Genomic DNA, 20,381 nt, shown 5'->3' with positions numbered 1-20,381 from the left:
AAGGGGATTCATTAATTGGATTGGAGGAAGGAGAAAGGAATTGAAAATACTACATTGTGATTTTTAAAATGACTTATGTAAAACTTGCTTTGTCATCATATATATAAATAGCTTAGATACACAGCGAATTCTGTTTCCATGCTGCTTTGAATACCAAAGGGAATGGCAGGGAATGGTAACATCTCCTTACTCTGAAGCTTGTTTACAGTTTCAGTCCTATTTCCATGTTTTCTGTTTGTGTGTGTTCTGTTTCCATGTTTAAAGTTAAAAAGTTAATTTTTAAAAAATGGCTTTTGAGACACTTGGCACACACTCAAAAGATCTAATGTATCTATAACTGGAGTGTCAGAATAAAAGAAAGAGGAAGAACAGGATTGAAGAAATGATGACTAAAAAAATTGCCGAACCTGATGACAGACATCAACCCAGAGATTCGATCAACTCTGCAAATCTTAAGCAGTATAAGGATAAATAAAACCATACCAAGGCACATTATAGTCAAGTTGTTTATAGTTAAAAGACAGAGAAAAACTTACAAGCAACCACAGGGTAGAAAAAGACACATTACCTTCACAGATGCAACAGTAAGGGGCACCTGCCTGGCTCAGTCAGGTAAGCCACCAACAGCTGATTTCAGCTCAGGTCATGGTCTCACGATTGTGAATTCGAGCACTGCATCAGGCTCCATGCTTAGTGTGGAGTCTGCTTGAGATTTTTTCTCCTTTTGCTTCTACCCCTACCCCGGCTCACATACTCTCTCTCTCTCTCTCAAAATAAATAAATAAAAATCTTAGTTAAAAAAAAAAGATGCAACAACAAGACTGAGGACTGACTTTTTTTTTTTTTTAAGATTTTATTTATTTTAGAGAGACAGCGAGAGCATGGGAGAAGGGGCAAAGGGAGAAGAGAACCTCAAGCAGACTCCACTCCGATTGTGGAGCCTGACTGGGGGCTGGACATGGGGCTGGACTCAGGGCTTGATGTGGGGCTTGGTGCCAGGATCCTGAGATCACAACCTGAGCTGACACCAAGAGTCAGATGCTTAACCAACTGCTCTGCCCAGGCACCCCCTGAGGACTGACTTTTAACACAAACTAAAGCAGTCAGAAAATAACAGACTAACATTTTTAATGTACTATGAAAAAGCCTGTTATCCTAGGGTTCTACACCAGTGAAAATACCATTCAGGGCCCCTGGGTAGTACAGTTGGTTAAGTGTCCAAATCTTGGTTTTGACTCAGGTCCTGATCTCGTGAGATTGAGCCCCATGTTGGGCTCTGTGCTCAGCACGAAGTCTGCTTAAGACTTTCTTCTCTCCCCCTGCCCCTACCTTCTACTCTCTCTCTCAAATAAATAAATAAATCTTTAAAAAAAAAACAAAACAAAACCAAAAAACATTGGAGAAGGTATGTGCTATGGTGAGTGCTGTGATATGTTAATAAAAAATTTAAAAAATTAAAAAAAGAAAACACCATTCAAAAAATTAAGATTAAATAAGGAAGTTTTCAGGAAAAACAAAAACTGAAGGGATCCACTGCTGTAAGAACTATGCTGTAAGAAATACTAAATGAAATTCTTCAGGTTGATGGAAAATTAGCCCATTCAGGAACACACAATGCTAGGTAGGAATAAAGATCACCAGTAAATAAAAATGTGTAGAGAAAGAGAAATATAAGCACTCGCACTTAAGAACAACAATAATAAAAATGTCTTGTGGGATTTATTAAATCTGTAAAAGTATATGATAATAATAGTACAGTGGGTGTAGGGTAGTTTAAAATGAAAAAATAAACTTCTTAAAAGGAGTAGAAATTATAAAAGTATTAACTTAAAGTAAGTTGTTGTAAGTCAAGTACGTCTCTAGGTCTAGGGTAATCACTAAACATAACAGAAGTATATTTTAATAATATAACACCAAAAAAATACAATAACAAAATAAAAATACTCAATTCAAAATAAGTGATAAAGGGAAAATTAAGAAACTACATTAGGGTTCTTCAGAGAAACAGAATGAATAGGATGTGTGTATATATGTAGGAGAAGATTTTAAGAAATTGGTTCTATGCAATTATAGAGCCTTGCAATTCTAAAAAATCTGTGGGGTAGACCAGCAGGCTGGGGACCCAGGGAAAAGCCAATGCTACCATTCAATTCTCAAGGCGATCTGTCAGCAGAATTCCCTTTCAGACAAGGGAGGTCAGTTTTTGTTCTGAATGGCCTTCACCTGAGTAAACAAGGCCCACCCACATTATGGAAAGCAATCTGCTTTACTCAAAGTCCACCATTTTAAATGTTAATTTCATCCAAAAACACCCTCACAGAAACATCTCAAATAATATCCAACCAAATATCTGGGCATTGTGGCTCAACCAACTTGGCCCATAAAATTAACCATCATAGGAACAAAGAACAGATATGGACAATAAACAGCAATATGGTAGACTTAAATCCAACTTTACCATTAAAGCCTAAACATTCCAATTTATAAGACTGAATTTAAACATTAAACATTAAAGCCTAAACATTCCAATTTATAAGACTGAATTTAAAAACACAAAGCTCAATTATATGCTGTTTATAACAGATGTGCTTTAAATATAATAATACAGAATAGTTGAAAAAGTTGGAATTGCCATGCAAACACCAACTGAAAGAAATGTGGCTTAGCTGTGTTAATATTAGACAAAGTAGACCATGAGATAAGAAGTATTACCTGAGGGGCGCCTATGTGGCTCAGTGGGTTAAAGCCTCTGCCTTCGGCTCAGTTCATGATCCCAGGGTCCTGGAATCGAGCCCCACATCAGGCTCTCTGCTTAGCAGGAAGCCTGCTTCCCTCTCTCTCTCTCTCTACCTGCCTCTCTGCCAACTTGTGATCTTTACCTGTCAAATAAATAAATAAAATCTTAAAAAAAAAAAAAGGAAGCATTACCTAAAATAAAGTATTAGACTTCATAATGATAAAAAGGGGCAATTCAATAGAAAAATAAAAATCTTAAATTTGTGTGCCAACTGTTTCACAATTAAAAAGTAAATGTTGGGGCGCCTGGGTGGCTCAGTGGGTTGGGCCGCTGCCTTCAGCTCGGGTCATGATCTCAGGGTCCTGGGATCGAGTCCCGCATCGGGCTCTCTGCTCAGCGGGGAGCCTGCTTCCCTCGCTCTCTCTCTGCCTGCCTCTCTGACTACTGTGATCTCTCTGTCAAAATAAATAAATAAAATCTTTAAAAAAAAAAAAAAAAAAAGTAAATGTTGACAGAACTTAAATATAGAAAAACCCATAATCACAAGAGCAGATTTTAACAAAAAATTTTTTTACTAGCTTACAGAACAAGCAGGAAGTCCTGAGCCTAAAAATCTCAGTCAACCTAGCCCTCACTCCAAGGAGAGGACAGCTGAAGGACCTGGAAACCTGACACGGTCTAAGAAGAATACTTTGTATGGAGTGTCCTCCACAGTCCACTCCATAGGACCTGCTTCCAGTCCTTCTTCTCTCCCTCTTCCAACACTAGTGGAATGATGAAACATTGAGAAAAAAAAAAAATGATCACATAGTTAAATAGTCACTACTTTCTGGCAAATAGATTATAGGTGAGGGTGTTATTTGCCAGCTTCCAGGACTCTTCCTTAAGAGAGAGGACTAGGATAGTCCCTTTGTCTCTTCTTTGTCCTTTACTTAATTCTGCTGCCTCCGATCTGTCTTGGATGATGAAGTCCTAATAGGGAACCAGCCAAATTCTCTATCACCATAGAGAGCTGTAACCGGTCCTTGACAAGCCTACTTAAGACTTTAATGCAGCAGAAAAATAATTTTCTGTCTCTATTGTCTTTTTAATTTTAGCCACTCCAATAAGTGTGTAATGAATCTCATTGTGGTTTTTATTTGCATTTCCCTAATGGCTAATAAGGTTGAGCATCTTTTCATGTGCTTATTTGCTGTTTGTGTAACTTCTTGGGTGAAATGTCAATTCAAAGCTTTCGTCCACTTTTTAATTGGGTGGTTTGTTTCCATGCTATTAAGTTCTGAGAATTCTTCAATGAGTTCTATAGAAATACTTACCTCTTTCGGCTCAGGTCATGAATCTCAGGGTCCTGGGATGGAGCCCTGCAAGGGGAAATCTCTGCTCAGCGGGGAGCCTGATTCCTCCTCTCTCTCTGCCTGCCTCTCTGCCTACTTGTGATCTCTATCTGTCAAATAAATAAATAAAATCTTAAAAAAAAAATAATCCCATTGTCTATTCCCAAGGCAGATTACATACCTCAAAAATCCCAGGGAAATGCTTTTATAGCAATAAAAATAAGTCCCAATTACATTAGTCATAACAGAAACAATAGGAGAAAGCTCAAAGATCATCTAGAAGTCTTCACACCAGCCTGCATATTCGAATCTCAACGAGAACTTTTAAAAAACTTTTAAAAAGTTTTTTTTTCCTTTTTATCAGTAGGTGACCCTGTGTCCACTTTTCCATTTTTAATTTTTTTTAAGATTTTATTTATCAGATAGAGATCACAAGGAGGCAGAGAGGCAGGCAGAAAGAGGAGAAGCAGGCTCCCTGCCAATCATGTCCTGAGCAGAAGGCAGAGGCTTTAACCCACTGAGCAACCCAGGGCGCCCCTAAAAAAGTTCTTTTAAAAGAACTCAGGGGCTGGGCCCTCCCTGAGTTCTGATTTCTCTTAACTGATCTAAGGGTGCGACTAGCATATATATTTTAGAAGCTGCCCAGATAATTCTAATGTGGAAACAAAGTTGAGAAGGCCTGTCCAACTATTTTATAAATGATAAAACTAAGGCAAAGAAAATTGATTTTCTCAGGAATGAAGCTAATAGTTATTAGCAGGAGAAAACAAGACTATAACATTTACAAAGAATTGGTTATTTGTTGCCACTTATGATATTACCCCCAAAACGTAATGACTTAAAACAACAAACATGTATTACTGGACAGGATTTTGAGAGCACTTTACTGAGTGATCCTGTTAGTATCTCCTGTGATACGGCTGCCAAGCTGTCACCTGGAGATGTAATCATCTGAAGGCTTACCTGGGGCTAACAAAACTGCAGAAGGCCCAAGTTCCTCACTGGCTGTCAGAAACAGGCCTCTGTTCCTTGCCAGACAGGACTTTCCAAAGCACTGCTCGCTGTGTCATGAAAGGGCAGCTGGTTTACCCAAATGAATGATCCAAGAGAGAGAGCAAGAAGTCATGATGCCTTCATGATCTATCGACATCCCTCCACTTCTACCATGTTCTACTTAATAAAAGCAAGTCACTAAGTCCAGCGCACACTCAAGAGCAGGGAAATTTGCCACCACCCTTTGAAGGAAACAGTAGGAAACAACTTGTGGTCGGGGCGCCTGGGTGGCTCAGTAGGTTGAGCATCCAACTCTTGGTTTCAGCTCAAGTCATGATCTCATGGGCTGTGGGAGAGGCCCATGTAGGCTCCCCACTCAGTGGGGAGTCTGCTTCAAGACTAACTTAGATTAACTGTAGCTTAAACACCAAACATTTATTTTTCCCAGTTCTGGAGGCTGGGAAGTCCATCTTCAAGGTGCCAGTTGATTCAGTTCCTGGTGAGCACCTGTTTCACGGGTTGCAATGCCCTCAAGTGGCAGAGAGAAGAGAGCTCAGGTCTGTCTTCTTCTTCATCTAAGAACACCAATCCCATCACAGGGGTCCCACCCTTGAGACCTCATCTAAACCTAATCACCTCCCAACAGTTCTACTTCCAAATACCATTACAAAGCTTCAATATTTGAGTGTGGGCAGGGGACAAATTTCAGGCTGTAGCAGTTATCTTTCATATCTATATGCTAATATCTTTCTTCTAAAACTATATCAATTTTGATGAAATTTTCCATTCCCTGTACTCTTAGTTTGCCTCTTTTTAAAATATGCCATGTCTCAATATCTAATATTAGTGTTTCTTTAACTGATCGTTGTGTACTCGACCAGAATATTAACTGAGGGTAGGAATTTAGCTGGTTCACTACAATATCTCTAGCATGTAGAGTGGTTTTATGTTGTTGCTGGCATACTGATCACTCAATAATTATTTGCTCTATAAATGAATGAGTTGTACAGGTCATACATACATTTAATTGAAAATCAGGCTGAAGTAGCAAAGGCAATAAATTTGGAGATAAAGCACCTAGGACAGGGGTTTAGTCTAGGCACCGCTATGATGCTTTAGGCAATTTATCCTTCAAAATCAATTTCCTCATCTGTAAAATGGGGTTTATGCCACACTCTTCAAAAAATGAGACCGTTGATACAGTAACTCTTTGGATTGCAATACACAAGTTTCATCACTGCAACATCTAAGAAAAAATATGCTTCAATTCTAATTTCATCTACTCATGTGTAAGAACTTGAGTGTACATCTTCAGAGTCTCTTATGCTACACTGTACCTAAATGCCCACTTGTGCAAACTTGAGAATAATAAGAGCAATTACCAGGAAAATCGCCAGATTTCCTTAATTCCATTATAGTGATGGTTGTACAACTATGTAAATATGCTAATAATCATTCACTGTACACTTAAAACAGGTGAACTTTATACTATGAAAGCCACATCCCAATAGCCGTTAATAAAACCCCCAAATAAAGAATCTAGTTCAATAAGTAAGCTCTGTTATTGATTAGATCATCTTAAAAAGGGTTTATGAAAGAAACATCGACATTTGGTCGAGTCCAAAGTGACCTGAACAGCCAATCTTCAGAAAGGTAATGGGATAACTGAGGTGAACGCAGTAAGAAACAAGGCAGGTTCCTCCAGGAAAAAGCATCATATTCCGAAGCCTGCAGTGTCCGTCCTCACAAGCGTCGCCCTTGCCCTATCTCACTATGCAGAGTGGACGCCTGCAGGAGCGAGTGTCCCTCCTTGCTGCTCACTTAGCGTCTAAGTTTACTTAAAGCCCCCGTCCTCTCCAACCCCAGATCTGCGCGGGGAGCTGACAAAATCTAGGCTTGCAGAGCTGAAGTTCCTCCCAGCATGGACCCACCCCGAGGTCACCCCGAGGTCACCCCGGGCACTTGGGAACCACACGACGCTCCAGCTCAGAGGGGCCTAAAACAGCGCGCTGGCTCCGACCCTGGCCAAGCATTAGTCACCGGAGACTTTTAAAAACGGTTACTGGCGGGGCGCCTGGGTGGCTCAGTGGGTTAAGCCGCTCAGGTCGTGATCTCAGAGTCCTGGGATCGAGTCCCGCATCGGGCTCTCTGCTCAGCGGAGAGCCTGCTTCCCTCTCTCCCTGTCTGCCTCTCCATCTACTTGTGATTTCTCTCTGTCAACCTTGTGATTTCTCTCTGTCAAATAAATAAATAAAATCTTTAAAAAAAAAAAAAAAAAACGGTTACTGGCGCCACCTGAGCCCTCCAACTCGCGGCTGTGGGCGCCACCCAGAGCACGCCCGCGCGGAAGCCCCGCCAGAACGCTCCTGGGTGAGCCCAGGGCGCTCCGACCCGACCTCGTAGGCCGCCGGCGTCCCGGGGAGCCCGGGAGACCCGCCCCGCGCCCGCGCCCGCGCCCACAGTTCTCCCGCGACACCGCCCCTCCGCAGCGCTGGACGCGCGAGCTCCGACCTCCCCCTCGGCGGGTTCCCCGCCCCGCACGGAGGCGCGATCTGACGCGAGTCGTCCACCAGCCAATCACTTCTGCCAGCGAGTCACCACCAAGCTCCCCGGGGTCTTTTCCGCTCCCTTCCGACGTCGGCGCCGCTCGACGGGGCGCAGGCGCAGTAGCGCGGACCCGCTGAACCGTAGCCGCCGCTGGGCTGCGGTGCGCTGCATGGGGTCGCACCTGCAGTTTGGACGCGTCCGTCGTAGCATCTGCCCAGCCACGTGGTCTTCTATAAGCAGCCGCCCTCGTCGCTCGGGTGTGTTGGGCCACAGGCGAATCTTTACAGTAGGTTGTACAGGCCCTAATGGTTCCTCTTTTGCGAAAGGGGACGCTCCAGATAGGTGAGGAGGGAGGAAATTGATCTCAGCCTTTCAGGTCTGAAAATGGCACCTTGCGTTTGAGGCAACGATTCCCGACACAATGTGTCTAGTGGCTGTGCCTGCTGGCTCCTGTCCTGCGGCACCAAGCTCCATTAATCTGACCCGAAAAAATGTTTCAGCTAGGGCAGTTGGGGCTGCCTGAAACCCCAGAGCCACGAGACAGAAATCCAGGCCACATTTCCTGACTTTGAGGTTTATTTTAAAATTGGAAGATGGTCAACAACAGATGTGCGACAAGAACTAAGTTCTCTTTACAAGCACTGGTTATTGCATGCTAAGTGGAGCCCCATAAAGTTACCATTTCCCTTCAAACTCATTGTCCTCTATTTGTCATATCCCCAGTGTTAGACCTGGAGTCACTTTATGGTTTGACCGCTAAGAAAATTTCTCATTCCAGGTGACCTCTCCCTGTCCCACAAGTGAAGGAGATCTGATTGCTTAACTGATGGATCTGGTTGTCAGAGTTAACTCTACTTTTGGTCATTTGGACAGTTTCCAGTTTGAGGCAATTATGAGCAATGCTGCCATGAACACTTTTATAAATACCTTTTTGTAGAATTTATATACACATTTCTCATTTTTATAGTTTATTTTATTTTAAAGATTTATTTATGTTAGAGAGAGCGCGAGCAGATGTGGAGGGGCAGGGGGAGGGAAGGAGACTGGCTCACTGCACAGCCCAACATGGTGTTCAATCCCATGACCCTGAGATCATGACCTGAGCCAAAATCAAGAGTCAGAGGCTTAACAGACTCGGCCACTCAGGCATCCCCTATATGTACATTTCCATTAGGTAGGTAAATATGTGTATTCAATTTGGGTAGATGTGAGCTATGGTCAGCAGAATGATGGCTCCCCAAAAAGGTCCATATCCTGATCCCTGGAACCTGTATTTTAGGCTACATGGCAAAAGGGAATTAAGGTTACCAATCAGCTGACTTTAAAATAATTATTCTGGACTTTTCATTTTAGAAATAGTCTGTTAACTATAAAGATAAATATCCCCACTGAGAACACAAGTTCTGGTTAATACCCTGCTTATAATACACTTAATAATAAATATAATTAGATATATAAGTAACAACATAGACTAGACCATAAATAAACATATAGAACAAGATAATGACAAAGAAAAGTTAACTGCCAAATATCAAAGAAGAGAATTTTTCAAGTGAAAAATTCCTAATGCATTTTATTCATTATGTAGCCAATTCAAGATGGTGGAGGAGATACCTATATCTTCTGTGCTCTTGTTGGCAGCAAGGAAGAAAGAACTTTTTTATTCATTATCCTGTCCAGTCTCACAATCAGAAGCAATCTTTGATTTGTTAGATGCTTCATAATCTTGTATAATAAGCCTTAGGTGATTGATGATTTCCTTGTCAGCTGTTTTCATGTTAAATCCCAACATCTTCATAATAGTTTCTCGAAAATCAGAATGCTACAAAAAAAACACCAAAAACTAGATATATCATTAGTTTTGTCCATTTCTTATTGTGTACAACAAAATTGTTATCAGAAATGTAGTTTTATTAAACATTTCTTTATGAAACATAACATTCTACATTCAAATTTTATTTTAAGCTAGAAATATTACACGAACTCTTTATTTAAAATGTCCTTTTCATTTTTAAGATTTTATTTTTATACTTTATAGACTAAACTTAATTTTACTGCTGCTTGTTTTTCATCCCTAAGGAAATTTCTTTTTGGACTTTGGATTTGCTATATGGTCATAGTAGTCCGCTAAGCATATCTCTTCACTCCTCCTCCAAAAACCATAGTGATCTTCTAAGGAAAGCAGTTATAACCCCCCACAAATCATATCTAAAGCATAAGTAGAGAATATCACAGAATTCAGTTTGTGTATAAGTGGGGAAATAAATATCCTAAACCAGCAGAGGCAGCTCCTGAGCCCACACTGGAGGATGCAGCTGGTTTCCAGTGGTGTCCTGGACATAGGACCACGCAGAAAGGGGAAAATATTGAGAAGTCTAAGACCTGATGGGTCAGAAAACTGGCAAGTGGGAAGGAAAAGAAAAGGGCTTAGAAGCCCATGAGACCAAAAATGGCCGTCCTTTTTTTTTTTTTTTTTTAAGATTTTATTTTTTGGGCGCCTGGGTGGCTCAGTGGGTTAAGCCGCTGCCTTTGGCTCAGGTCGTGATCTCAGGGTCCTGGGATCCAGTCCCGCATCGGGCTCTCTGCTCAGCAGGGAGCCTGCTTCCCTTTATCTCTCTCTGCCTGCCTCTCCATCTACTTGTGATCTCTCTCTGTCAAATAAATTAAAAAAAAAAAAAAGATTTTATTTTTTTATTTTTAGGGAGAGAGCTTGTGCCCACAAACGAGCTGGGTGAAGGGGCAGAGGGAGAGGGAATCTGAAGCCAACTCCACACCCAGCACAGAGCCTGAAGTGGGGCTCCAGCCCGTGACCATGACATCATGACCGCAGCAGAAACCAAGAGTCCGTCGCTTAACCAACTGGGCCACACAGGCAATCCCAAAAATGGCAATTCTGAAGGACAAGGTTTCTGAGGGAAGAGGGAGATACTTGGTGAGATGTTCCTTGGAAGATAGGAGATAAAGTAAAAGAAAAAAGCAAACAGTGGAAAGTCAGGGTCTTCTATAAACAAGAGTACTGCAGAAGCAGGCATCATATAACTTCTCACCCCAACATAAAAGGCTTGATGGGGAAAATAAATAAATAAATATATATATATATATATATATATAGGGCTTGACAGAAGACTGTAGGACTGACTCACTGTCACAACACAAGAGGGTAGTATTGAGTTTAAAAAAACAAAAAACAAAAAAAACAAGCAAGTAAACCCTACCCTGTAACTTCCCTAAAGTGAAACACCTGAAATTGAGATGTCAGGGCCATTAAAAGTATTTTATTTTATTTTTATAGATTTTACTTAATTATTTGAGGGAAAGAGGGAGCAGGAGGAGGGAGAGTGAGAGGCAGACTCCCCACTGAGCCTGGAGACCATACAGGGCTCAATCCCAGGACTCAGTTCCAAGACTGCACAATCATGAACCAAGTCAAAGGCAGACAATCAACCAACAGAGCCACCCAGGCACCCCAATTAAAAGGGTTTTAACATGAATAGATAAAAAGGCAAATAATATCTGTCCAAATTTCTTTAAATAGAAAATAGCATCATCCAAACTAGTCAGGTGAGGAAAATACTTCCCCCCAAAAAACTGCCACGGAGCAAAAGGGACATATTTGACACAATACCTGATATGGATTAAATTTCAGGGGTACCTGGGTTACTCAGTTGGTTAAATATCTGATTTTGATTTCTGGGATTGAGCCCCTCCACGGGGTCGGTGCTCAGCATGGAGTCTGCTTGTCCCTCTCCTTCTGCTCCTACTACCCTACCCGCATGTGCACACTGTCTCTAACAACTAAATAAATAAATAAAATCTTTAAAAAAAAATTTTCATACAAGGATTTGCAGACATGGGGCAGGGAGAGGAGGCCTCTATTTTGAATGAGAAATGTTGTAATTCAGAATACAAATGGACCAAAAAATGATATCCAATATGCCTTATAAATGAAGGAGATGTGGTGGTTGAACTCAGGCAAGAATAAAACAAAGTCATCTCAGAAGTAAAGAGTGGGGCACCTGGGTGGCTCAGTGGGTTAAGTCTCTGCCTTTGGCTCAGGTCATGATCTCAGGGTCCTGGGATCAAGTTCCACATCGGGCTCTCTACTCAGCAGGGAGCCTGCTTCCTCTCTCTCTCTCTCTGCCTGCCTCTCTGCCTCCTTGTGATCTCTCTGTGTCAAATAAATAAAATATTAAAAAAAAAAAAAAGAAGAAGAAGTAAAGAGTGAACTACAGAGTAGCCAAAGAAGAGGAGATATGACTGAAAATATAGAAAGGATATTGAGAAGAGTAAAAACAAAAATATAAATATGCAGAAATTTAAAAAGAGAAAAAAAAAACAGAAATAATATGATTTTCTGTTTCAAGACTCTTTTAAGGTAATTGGTTAAATTACATATTTCTTAAGCTACTAATAAGAGATGTAGCATATAATTCCACAATAGCCCCAAATTATCAGTTAGCCTTTTAAAAATTCTTTTAAGGGGCAGCTGGGTGGCATAATCCGTTAAATCATCTGACTCTTGGTTTCAGCTCAGGTCCTGATCTCCGGGATGTGATCTCAAAACAATCCCAAACAGGGCTCCAAGCTCAGAGCAGGGTCTGCTTGAGGTTCTCTCTGCCTTTGCCTCTGCCTCAGTCCCTTCCACTCATTCTCTCTCCCTCTTTCTAAAATAAATCTTTTTAAAAATTCTCTTACAACACCTGCTTTATAAATGTTGTGAGAATCTAGGCAAATTTAGAAGCACTACCCTCTTTTCCTAGGAGGTGACTCAGCCCCAGACACATGGTTTTCCCTGCACTTCCATTCTTGGACATCTTTTTCTTCTCACCATTGGTCAATCAGAGGATGTATATGCAAACCTAAGTGAAGATAATAATTTATGCCATCCCTTGCTACTGTGGATTCACCAGGAATAGGCATTTGACCTAAGCTGGGCTCTCTTAGACCCTTTCTGGGGACTCTCTCCCCTGTCCCAGAATCTCTAAACATAAAGCAAGCTGACACACAGATGCCAAGAAGAGATGGTGAGAAAAGCTTTAGAAGGTTCCAGGTGCTAATCCTGCAGCCCAAGTGCCGCTCTTGCTGAGGTCTGGTTGCTTAACTCACCTTTGAGTCCAGAAGCCAACAAACTCCTTTTTGTCTGGATTAGACAGAGTCTAAGGTGACAGCGGTATTAATCACTTTAAAGACCCTTAATATAACAATGAACAAAACAAACCTCTTGTTGTTGTTAATCACTTTAAAGACTCTTAATATAACAATGAACAAAACAAACCTCTTGTTGTTGTCCTGGTACTTTTTCAACTGTGCTCTTTGCTGTGCAGGGCTCAGAAGTGACAGCATCTAACAGCTGATGGACCTTCTCTTTGTCCCCTCTTGCCTTTGGCTTGGCAGAGTGTAATGTAGTTTTCAAATTGTCTGTTTTCATAACTGCTTTCCCTTTCATTGCTTCAACTTGTGTTAAAGATTGCCTGAGCTTTTCAATTGTTTTGTCCTGTGAGGGTATAAGGTTGGGGGAAAGGGATATGACTAATTAGATCTCTTTTAAGTAAAAGACAAGATGGGTGATATAACCCATGCTTCTTTTCTTCTTTTTTTAAGGTTCTGATATATGGAAAAGAAAGAAAATTCCACAGTTTATGAATTAAGAAGACATGTCTCAATCATCATACTCCTCAATAATAGTCACTGAATACTTTTATAAACTAGGCACTTGGGATTTAAAGAAGTTTAATGAGTATTCATGTCCTCAAAAGTTGTACTGCCTCTGCTAACCAAAATCAGAAATAGAGAAAATTAACTGGCGTTGCAGTTAAGATAAACATTGCTGGTAAAATGCCAAAAAAACCCACGTATGGAAGTATTTAGTGCACCTTTGTTTTAAGGCATAAAACATATGTTTGAAATACTACAAGTGAAGCTTGATATGGAGAAGATCCAAAGAAGAGTCTCCAAAAGTGAATAAAACTTAACTATTACCCCAATAAGAAAGACCAAAATAAGATGGAAAGAGCAAGGACTCTAGAATTCTAACATTTAGAATACCAGTTAACTTTGAGAAGTAGGGAAAAGAATAGATGAAGGTTTCAGTGGGGTTGACAATACCCTGGTTTTTAAGATAAGTGGTGGATGTCTATGCATCTAATTTTATTATCCAATATGTTTTTATATTATATACACTTATGTGTGCATATAAAATAATTTTAATGTTAATTTTTTAAAAAATTCATAAGAAACATGAAGCTAAAATAGTAACACATCAAAGCTGAAGAGAATTTTTGAAAGCCTCACTTTACTCACTTTAAGGACATTCACTCTTGTAAGTTGAATTTTCATACTTTTATTTGACAATTTCAAATCACTGAGCTGTTTCTGAAGTTTCTGAATTTTCCCCTCTAGTCTCTGAGTTGTAGCAATCTGTAAATTCTGCTGAATATTCAATAATGTTTGTTGCTCATTATCTTTCTCTAGCTGTCTGGACATCTTGCCATGCTCATCTGTCCACAAATTCTTAGTCCCAGAGTTTTCCTTTGGAGAAATCAACAGCATTGAAATAAAGAAGTTGTGCTTTAAGGTAGTGTTCCACATTATCATACCAGTTCTACTCTAGGCTGATAAGCTGCAGACAGTAATACTTGCTTACTCAAAATATTTTTTTCACCATAGATATGCATTATTAAAATAATCTGGAAAATAAAATAATGACAATAAAATTGATGGCTCATGCTAACAATTTTATAAACACCCGATGGTAACATAGACTGTATCAACTTTTCTAACAATGTATTACAAGGAAACAAATATTTAAAGATTCATACACAATGATATTTACATTATTTATAACATGGAAAATAGAAACAATGCAAATGTTCAAAAAAGTATAATTAAATTACATATAATTTATTATACCCTCCCTAAAAGTCAAGTTACAAAAATATTTACTAAGAGAAAATACTAGTGATATAACTAAATGGAAGAAGCAGGATTAAGAAAAACTATGCCTATAAGTTAACACTGGTTATCTCATAGTGGTAGGATTATTGGTGATTTTAATTATATTTTTTCTAGTAATCTGTACTTTATGAAGTTATTACCAGCAGAAAAAAGAGAGTATGCAAATTTCATTAAAATAATGAAAATTATTTTATTCATTAAATATTAAACAAATAAATTCATTAAAACATTTCATAAAATAAAATTTTGATTAGATAGAGATCAAAAGCTAGTAAAAATTTTTTAAAGATTTTATTTATTTATTTGACAGAGAGAGAGATCACAAGCAGAGAGAGCAGCAGACAGAGAGAGAAGGGGAATCAGGCTCCCCGCCGAGTAGAGAGCCCAATGTGGGGCTTGACAGGACCATGAGATCATGACCTGAGCCCAAGGCTACACAACTGAGCCACCCAGGTGCCACCAAAGCTAGTAAAATTTATATTTAAAAAGAACCACTTGTGGGGCACCTGGGTGGCTCAGTGGGTTAAAGCCTCTGCCTTCGGCTCAGGTCATGATCTCAGGGTCCTGGGATCGAGCCCTGCATCGGGCTCTCTGCTTAGTGGGGAGCCTGCTTCCTCCTCTCTCTCTGCCTGCCTCTCTGCCTACTTGTGATCTGTCAAATAAATAAATAAAATCTTAAAAAAAAAAAAAGAAAGAAAGAACCACTTGTTCTTTGGAAAAATAAAATACATGCCCCCAAGCAAGCCTGGGGACAAGAAGAAGAAAAAGAAGAAAAATAAAAAAGGGGCGCCTGGGTGGCTCAGTCAGTTAAGCGTCTGCCTTTGGCTCAGGTCATGATCTCAGGGTCTGGGTCTCCATCCCAGCATCAGGCTCCCTGTTCACAGGGAGTCTGCCCTCCCTCTCCCTCTGCCCCCTGCTGTGTGTGCTCTCTCTCTCAAATAAATAAAATATTTTTTTTAAGGAAGAAAGAGAGAAAGTAAAAACACATAACATTAGAAAGGAGAAATATGCATAATTCATAGATACAGAAAGTATGAAAATAATTCTAAAAGAATATTTTATACCTCAGTGGCAATAAGTTGAAAATCTAACAGAAGTACAGTATTTTCTAGAAAACAATAATATGCAATCATGTCTGGAAAACTCAAAAAACCCTAGTTAAGAAAACTATTGGATTAATAAGTGAATTCAGTTAAATGGTAGGTAATTAATAAAAATATATACATATCAAATGTGGGGCGGCTGGGTGGCTCAGTTGGTTAAGCCTCAGACTCTTGATTTCAGCTCAGATCTTGATTTCAGGGCCCTGCACTGGGCTCTGCACTCATCAGGGAGTTGGCTTAAGATTCTCTTTCTCCCTCTCCCTCTGACCCTCCCCCGAGTTTGCGCACATGTGCAAGATAAATAAAGCTTTAAAAAAAAACATATCAAATGTTTTTATTTATATCAGTAATAGCCATTTCAAATAGAAATGGGAAAATATGTTATTAACAATGAACAGAAAATCTATAAAAGACCTAGGAATAGATTTTACAAGAAAGACTTATAGGAAGGACTTATAGGACTTATATGAAGAAAAGTATAAAATCCTATTACAGTATATAAAATAAAATCTGCTATAGGGAAAAAGAAGATGTGCCAAATTATCAAAAATTACCAATAAGGGCACATGGGTGGCCCAGTGGGTTAAAGCCTCTGCCTTGGGCTCACGTCATGATCCGAGGGTCCTGGGATCAAGCCCCACATCGGGCTCTCTGCTCAGCAGGGAGCCTGCTTCCCTTCCCCTCTCTCTGCCTGCCTCTCTGCCTACTTGTGATCTCTGTCTGTCAAATGAATAAAATCTTTTTAAAAAATTACTAATCACTAATATAAATATTTAAACTACAGATACCTGTAATAGCAGCAAAAAGGTATATTAAACTATTTTAAATATACATTTTGAAATAGACATTCAAAAAGAGTATTTTTAATTTGTTAAGAATTATATTACAAAGCTAACAGAGTAAATTGTAAATTGCATGTGCAAATTGCCACTCTGACAGGTATAAAATTGGCATTGAATAATTATACTCACATAGTATTATCATTGACCTACTCTATTTCTGTCCTCTGTTGAGAAAGAAGACACCTCCATCAAAAGAAAAGTAAAATATATGGAAATTATGAAATAAGTTAGGATAATCACATACTAATATAATAATAATTGCAATAAAGATAAATATGTTAAATTCACCAATTGGATAACTCTCTAATTTAATTTTTTAAGAATACAACCATATACTGTCTTTAGTTACAAAGATGGAAAAGGGCAAAAAATAAAAGGATCAAAAGATAGATCAGGCAAACATGAACTGAAAGTGCATTGCATTTGTAACCATAATTTCTGAAAATGGAGAATTTAAGGCAATATTTTATAAAGCACAAAAAAGAGACTGTTTAATAGTGCCTAAAACAACAAGATAGCAAAGATGGTCATGAGTGCACATGCTCCAGTAATCTCTAAAGCATAAAATGATAAAACAGCAAAGTTACATGGATGAACAAAAAATTATCCTTACAGAATTAGGATCGCTTTCCCAGAATCAAGGATATAGAAATAATCAGAATACTGACAATTTGAACCATATGAATAATATGTTTGAGCACTAGCTGTGTATGGAACTTTATACCCAACAGAGAACACATTCTTATAAACACATATGGAACAGCTACCAAAATCAACCAAGTATTCAGCCATGGATAAACAAATTCTCAAGGATCATATACTTCCAGCATATTATAATAAAATACAAAATTCTACAAAATTTTTAAAATATCATACATCTGGAAACTTAAAAATGTATTACTATATTTAAAATGAAAAATAAGGAAAATACTGGTCAAATGTTCAATCTCTAAACAACCTCTCTAAACTTGACCAATAGTTTGTCAACATTTGTGAAACAAAGCTAAAGTACCTTTTGACAGAAAATTATGATTTAGGTGAGTATATTTATCAGGATATTTGAAAAATTAAACATAAAACAGTTAATCTTATTCTCTTTTTATTCTTCCTTTCCTTTCTTTTCCTCTCTGGACAATTCAGTCCTAAAGCCATTAAGTGGGCAGAACAAAGTAGGCTCCAGAATGTGGCCCAAGCAGGGCAATAAAAGTGGGCACAGGGGAGAGGTCCTCTGCAGAGGGACTCAGAGCCTGACTGGGGTGAGAGGAGAGCCCACATGGGGAGGTGACCTGCCATGGAGTGTAAGGGTCTGAACAGGGTGAAGAAGACAAGCACACAGTTATGGAAATTAACAAGAATAGGCTGGAACCCAAATAGGAAAAAAGGTAAAGGAAACAAACAGGCAAATACTAAGCCTAAAGACTAAAAAACAAAAAGGAAATGCTCCAACTCATTAATATTGAGAGAAATGGTGGCGCCTGGGTGGCTCAATGGGTTAAAACCTCTGCCTTCAGCTCAGGTCATGATCCCGGGGTCCTGGGATCAAGCCCCGCATCTTGCTCCCTGCTTGGTGGGGAGCCTGCTTCCCCCTCTCTCTCTGCCTTTTTTTTTTTAATTTATTTAAATAAAATCTTTTTTAAAAATTGAGAGAAATGCATATTAAATTAGCAATCATTTTATACCCAATGAAATGGAAAAAAATCAGGAAGCTGGTTAATGCTAAGAAATTACAAGAACGTGGAGATTCAAGAACCCTCATGTATCGCTGGTGGGACTGTCGTTCTGTGAGAACTGACTGGCTTAATCAAATTAGTCACTTAATCAAATTAAGTATATGTATAATCCTAACACAATGAGCCACCAATTCCAGTCTTGAGCAAACACCCCTAATAGTCTCTGACAGTTCTATGGGGGAACTTGTACAAAGATGCTGGTAGCAGTGTTTGTGGTGGCAGAAAGACAAAGGTAACCAATACACTCATCACCAAGAGTGGACAGGCAGAGCATGGCAGATACACATCCCATAGAATTCCATGTAATAGAAGCAATGAACTAGATGAACACATAGCATCATTAAGTCTACCTTTTTTTTTTAAGATTTTATTTATTTATTTATTTCACAGACAGAGATCACAAGTAGGCAGAGAAGCAGGGAGAGAGGGGGGAAGCAGGCTCCCTGCCGAGCAGAGGACCCGACTCACGGCTTGATCCCAGGACCCTGGGATCATGACGTTAGCCTAAGGTAGAGGCTTTAACCCACTGAGCCACCCAGGCGACCCTCACTAAGTCTATCTTAAAGATACAATGCTGAGTTATTATGATATAATTATATTAATAATAAATTAATAATATATTAAAATTATATTTAAAAAAACATACTATTGACCCGTGAACAACATGGGTGTGAACTATGCCAGTCCATGTATTTGTTTTTTGAGAAATAGAGTACAGTACTATCAATGCATTTTATGATTTTTCTTAACATTTTCTTTTCTCTAGCTTACTTTATTTTAAGAATACAGTATATATAAATATGGCATACAGAATATGTGTTCATTGACTGTTATCAGCAAGGCTTCTGGTCAACAGTAGGCTGTTAGTAATTAAGTTTTGGGGAGAGTCAAAACTTACACATAGGGGGCACCTGGGTGGCTCAGTGGGTTAAGCTGCTGCCTTTGGCTCAGGTCATGATCTCAGGGTCCTGGGATCGAGTCCCGCATCGGGCTCTCTGCTCAGCAGGGAGCCTGCTTCCTCCTCTCTCTCTCTCTCTCTCTCTCTGCCTGCCTCTATGCCTACTTGTGATCTCTCTCTGTCAAATAAATAAATAAAATCTTTTTTAAAAAATTAAAAATTTAAAAAAAAACCTTACACATGGGGATTTTCGACTACATGGGGAGGGTGTTAGTGACACTCCCCCCCACACTGTTCAAGGGTCAACTGTATAAACAAAAAGATACGCATTAAACACATTAGATTGATCTCCTTTGCTTTTGTTTCAAATTGGCTCACAACCCTGAGATCAAGTCCTGAGCTGAGATCAAGAGTTGGACATTTAACTGCCTGAGCCACCCAGGCACCCCAGATTGATCTTTGGAAGAGGGAATGGGAAAATGGACTTAAATGGAATAAATAATAATAAATAAGAGAAAGCCCTTCCACAGCCCAAGATAATGTGTTAGGAACCACAGAGTTTGATTAACTCTGCATCTGAGGTTCCAACCTGTGAGGAGTACAGAGGAAAAGGAATCTAAGAAACCAACATTTAAAAAGGGGGTGGCACTCAACCTTACTAGTTAGTAATCAGGGAAATGTTAAAGCTGTACTATTTTAACTCAACTCTCTCTCTCTCTCCCTCTCTCTGTGTCTCTCAAAGAATGACATCTCGGGGTGCATGGGTGGCTCAGTCAGTTAAGCATCTGCCTTCCTTCAGGTCATAATCCCAAGGTCCTGGTACTGAGCTCCACATTGGGCTCCCTGCCCAGTGGGAAGTCTGCTCTTCCCTCTCCCACTCCCCCTGCTTCCCTGGCTGTGTCTCTGTCAAATAAATGAAGTCTTTAAAAAAAAAAAATGACATCTCCAATGCTGACTAGACTATGAAAAGAAAGAGCTACTCCTATATTTCTATTCGGAAAGTAAATTCCTTCCGCCTTTTGGAAGTAGTATTTTGGCAGCCTATTGAAATTTAAAATACTCATATACTGTGATCCTACAATTTCACATTTAGAACTCAGTCTCATAGGGGCAGAAAGCACCAATGTGAAAGATATATGTATAAGTCTATTTACTGCTCCATTATTAGCGGTGTTATAAAAGGTGGAAATATTTTGATAGTCCATCAGTTGGGAACTGATCAAATAAGTAAATTCTATAAACT

General features: G+C 39.4%; 2 protein-coding genes across 6 annotated transcripts in view; both read right to left on the bottom strand.

Moving 5' to 3' along the window:
- LOC309866575 (uncharacterized protein) overlaps positions 1 to 8,085 on the bottom strand; it is a gene marked incomplete at its 5' end in the record, with an annotated part of 28,616 nt that extends 20,531 nt beyond the window's left edge. Inside the window, 2 exons of the mRNA XM_082734417.1 lie at positions 7,576 to 7,925; positions 8,003 to 8,085. Of these exons, the coding sequence (XP_082590543.1) occupies positions 7,576 to 7,925; positions 8,003 to 8,085 (433 nt within the window). The remainder of the gene's footprint in view (positions 1 to 7,575; positions 7,926 to 8,002) is intronic.
- A 1,055-nt stretch (positions 8,086 to 9,140) lies between these two features.
- LOC309866408 (uncharacterized protein) overlaps positions 9,141 to 20,381 on the bottom strand; it is a 45,549-nt gene continuing 34,308 nt past the window's right edge. For all 5 annotated transcript variants that reach the window (XM_082734162.1, XM_082734163.1, XM_082734161.1 and 2 more), the window contains 3 exons: positions 13,912 to 14,139; positions 12,887 to 13,105; positions 9,141 to 9,433 (listed from right to left, as the gene is read on the bottom strand). In XM_082734162.1, coding sequence (XP_082590288.1) covers positions 9,272 to 9,433; positions 12,887 to 13,105; positions 13,912 to 14,139 — 609 coding nt within the window. In that variant the 3' untranslated portion in view covers positions 9,141 to 9,271. The remainder of the gene's footprint in view (positions 9,434 to 12,886; positions 13,106 to 13,911; positions 14,140 to 20,381) is intronic.

This window comes from Mustela nivalis (genome assembly GCF_964662115.1).
Source record: "Mustela nivalis genome assembly, chromosome: 6".
NCBI classification, from domain to species: Eukaryota; Metazoa; Chordata; class Mammalia; order Carnivora; family Mustelidae; genus Mustela; species Mustela nivalis.
This window is presented reverse-complemented; position numbering and strand designations above follow the sequence as displayed.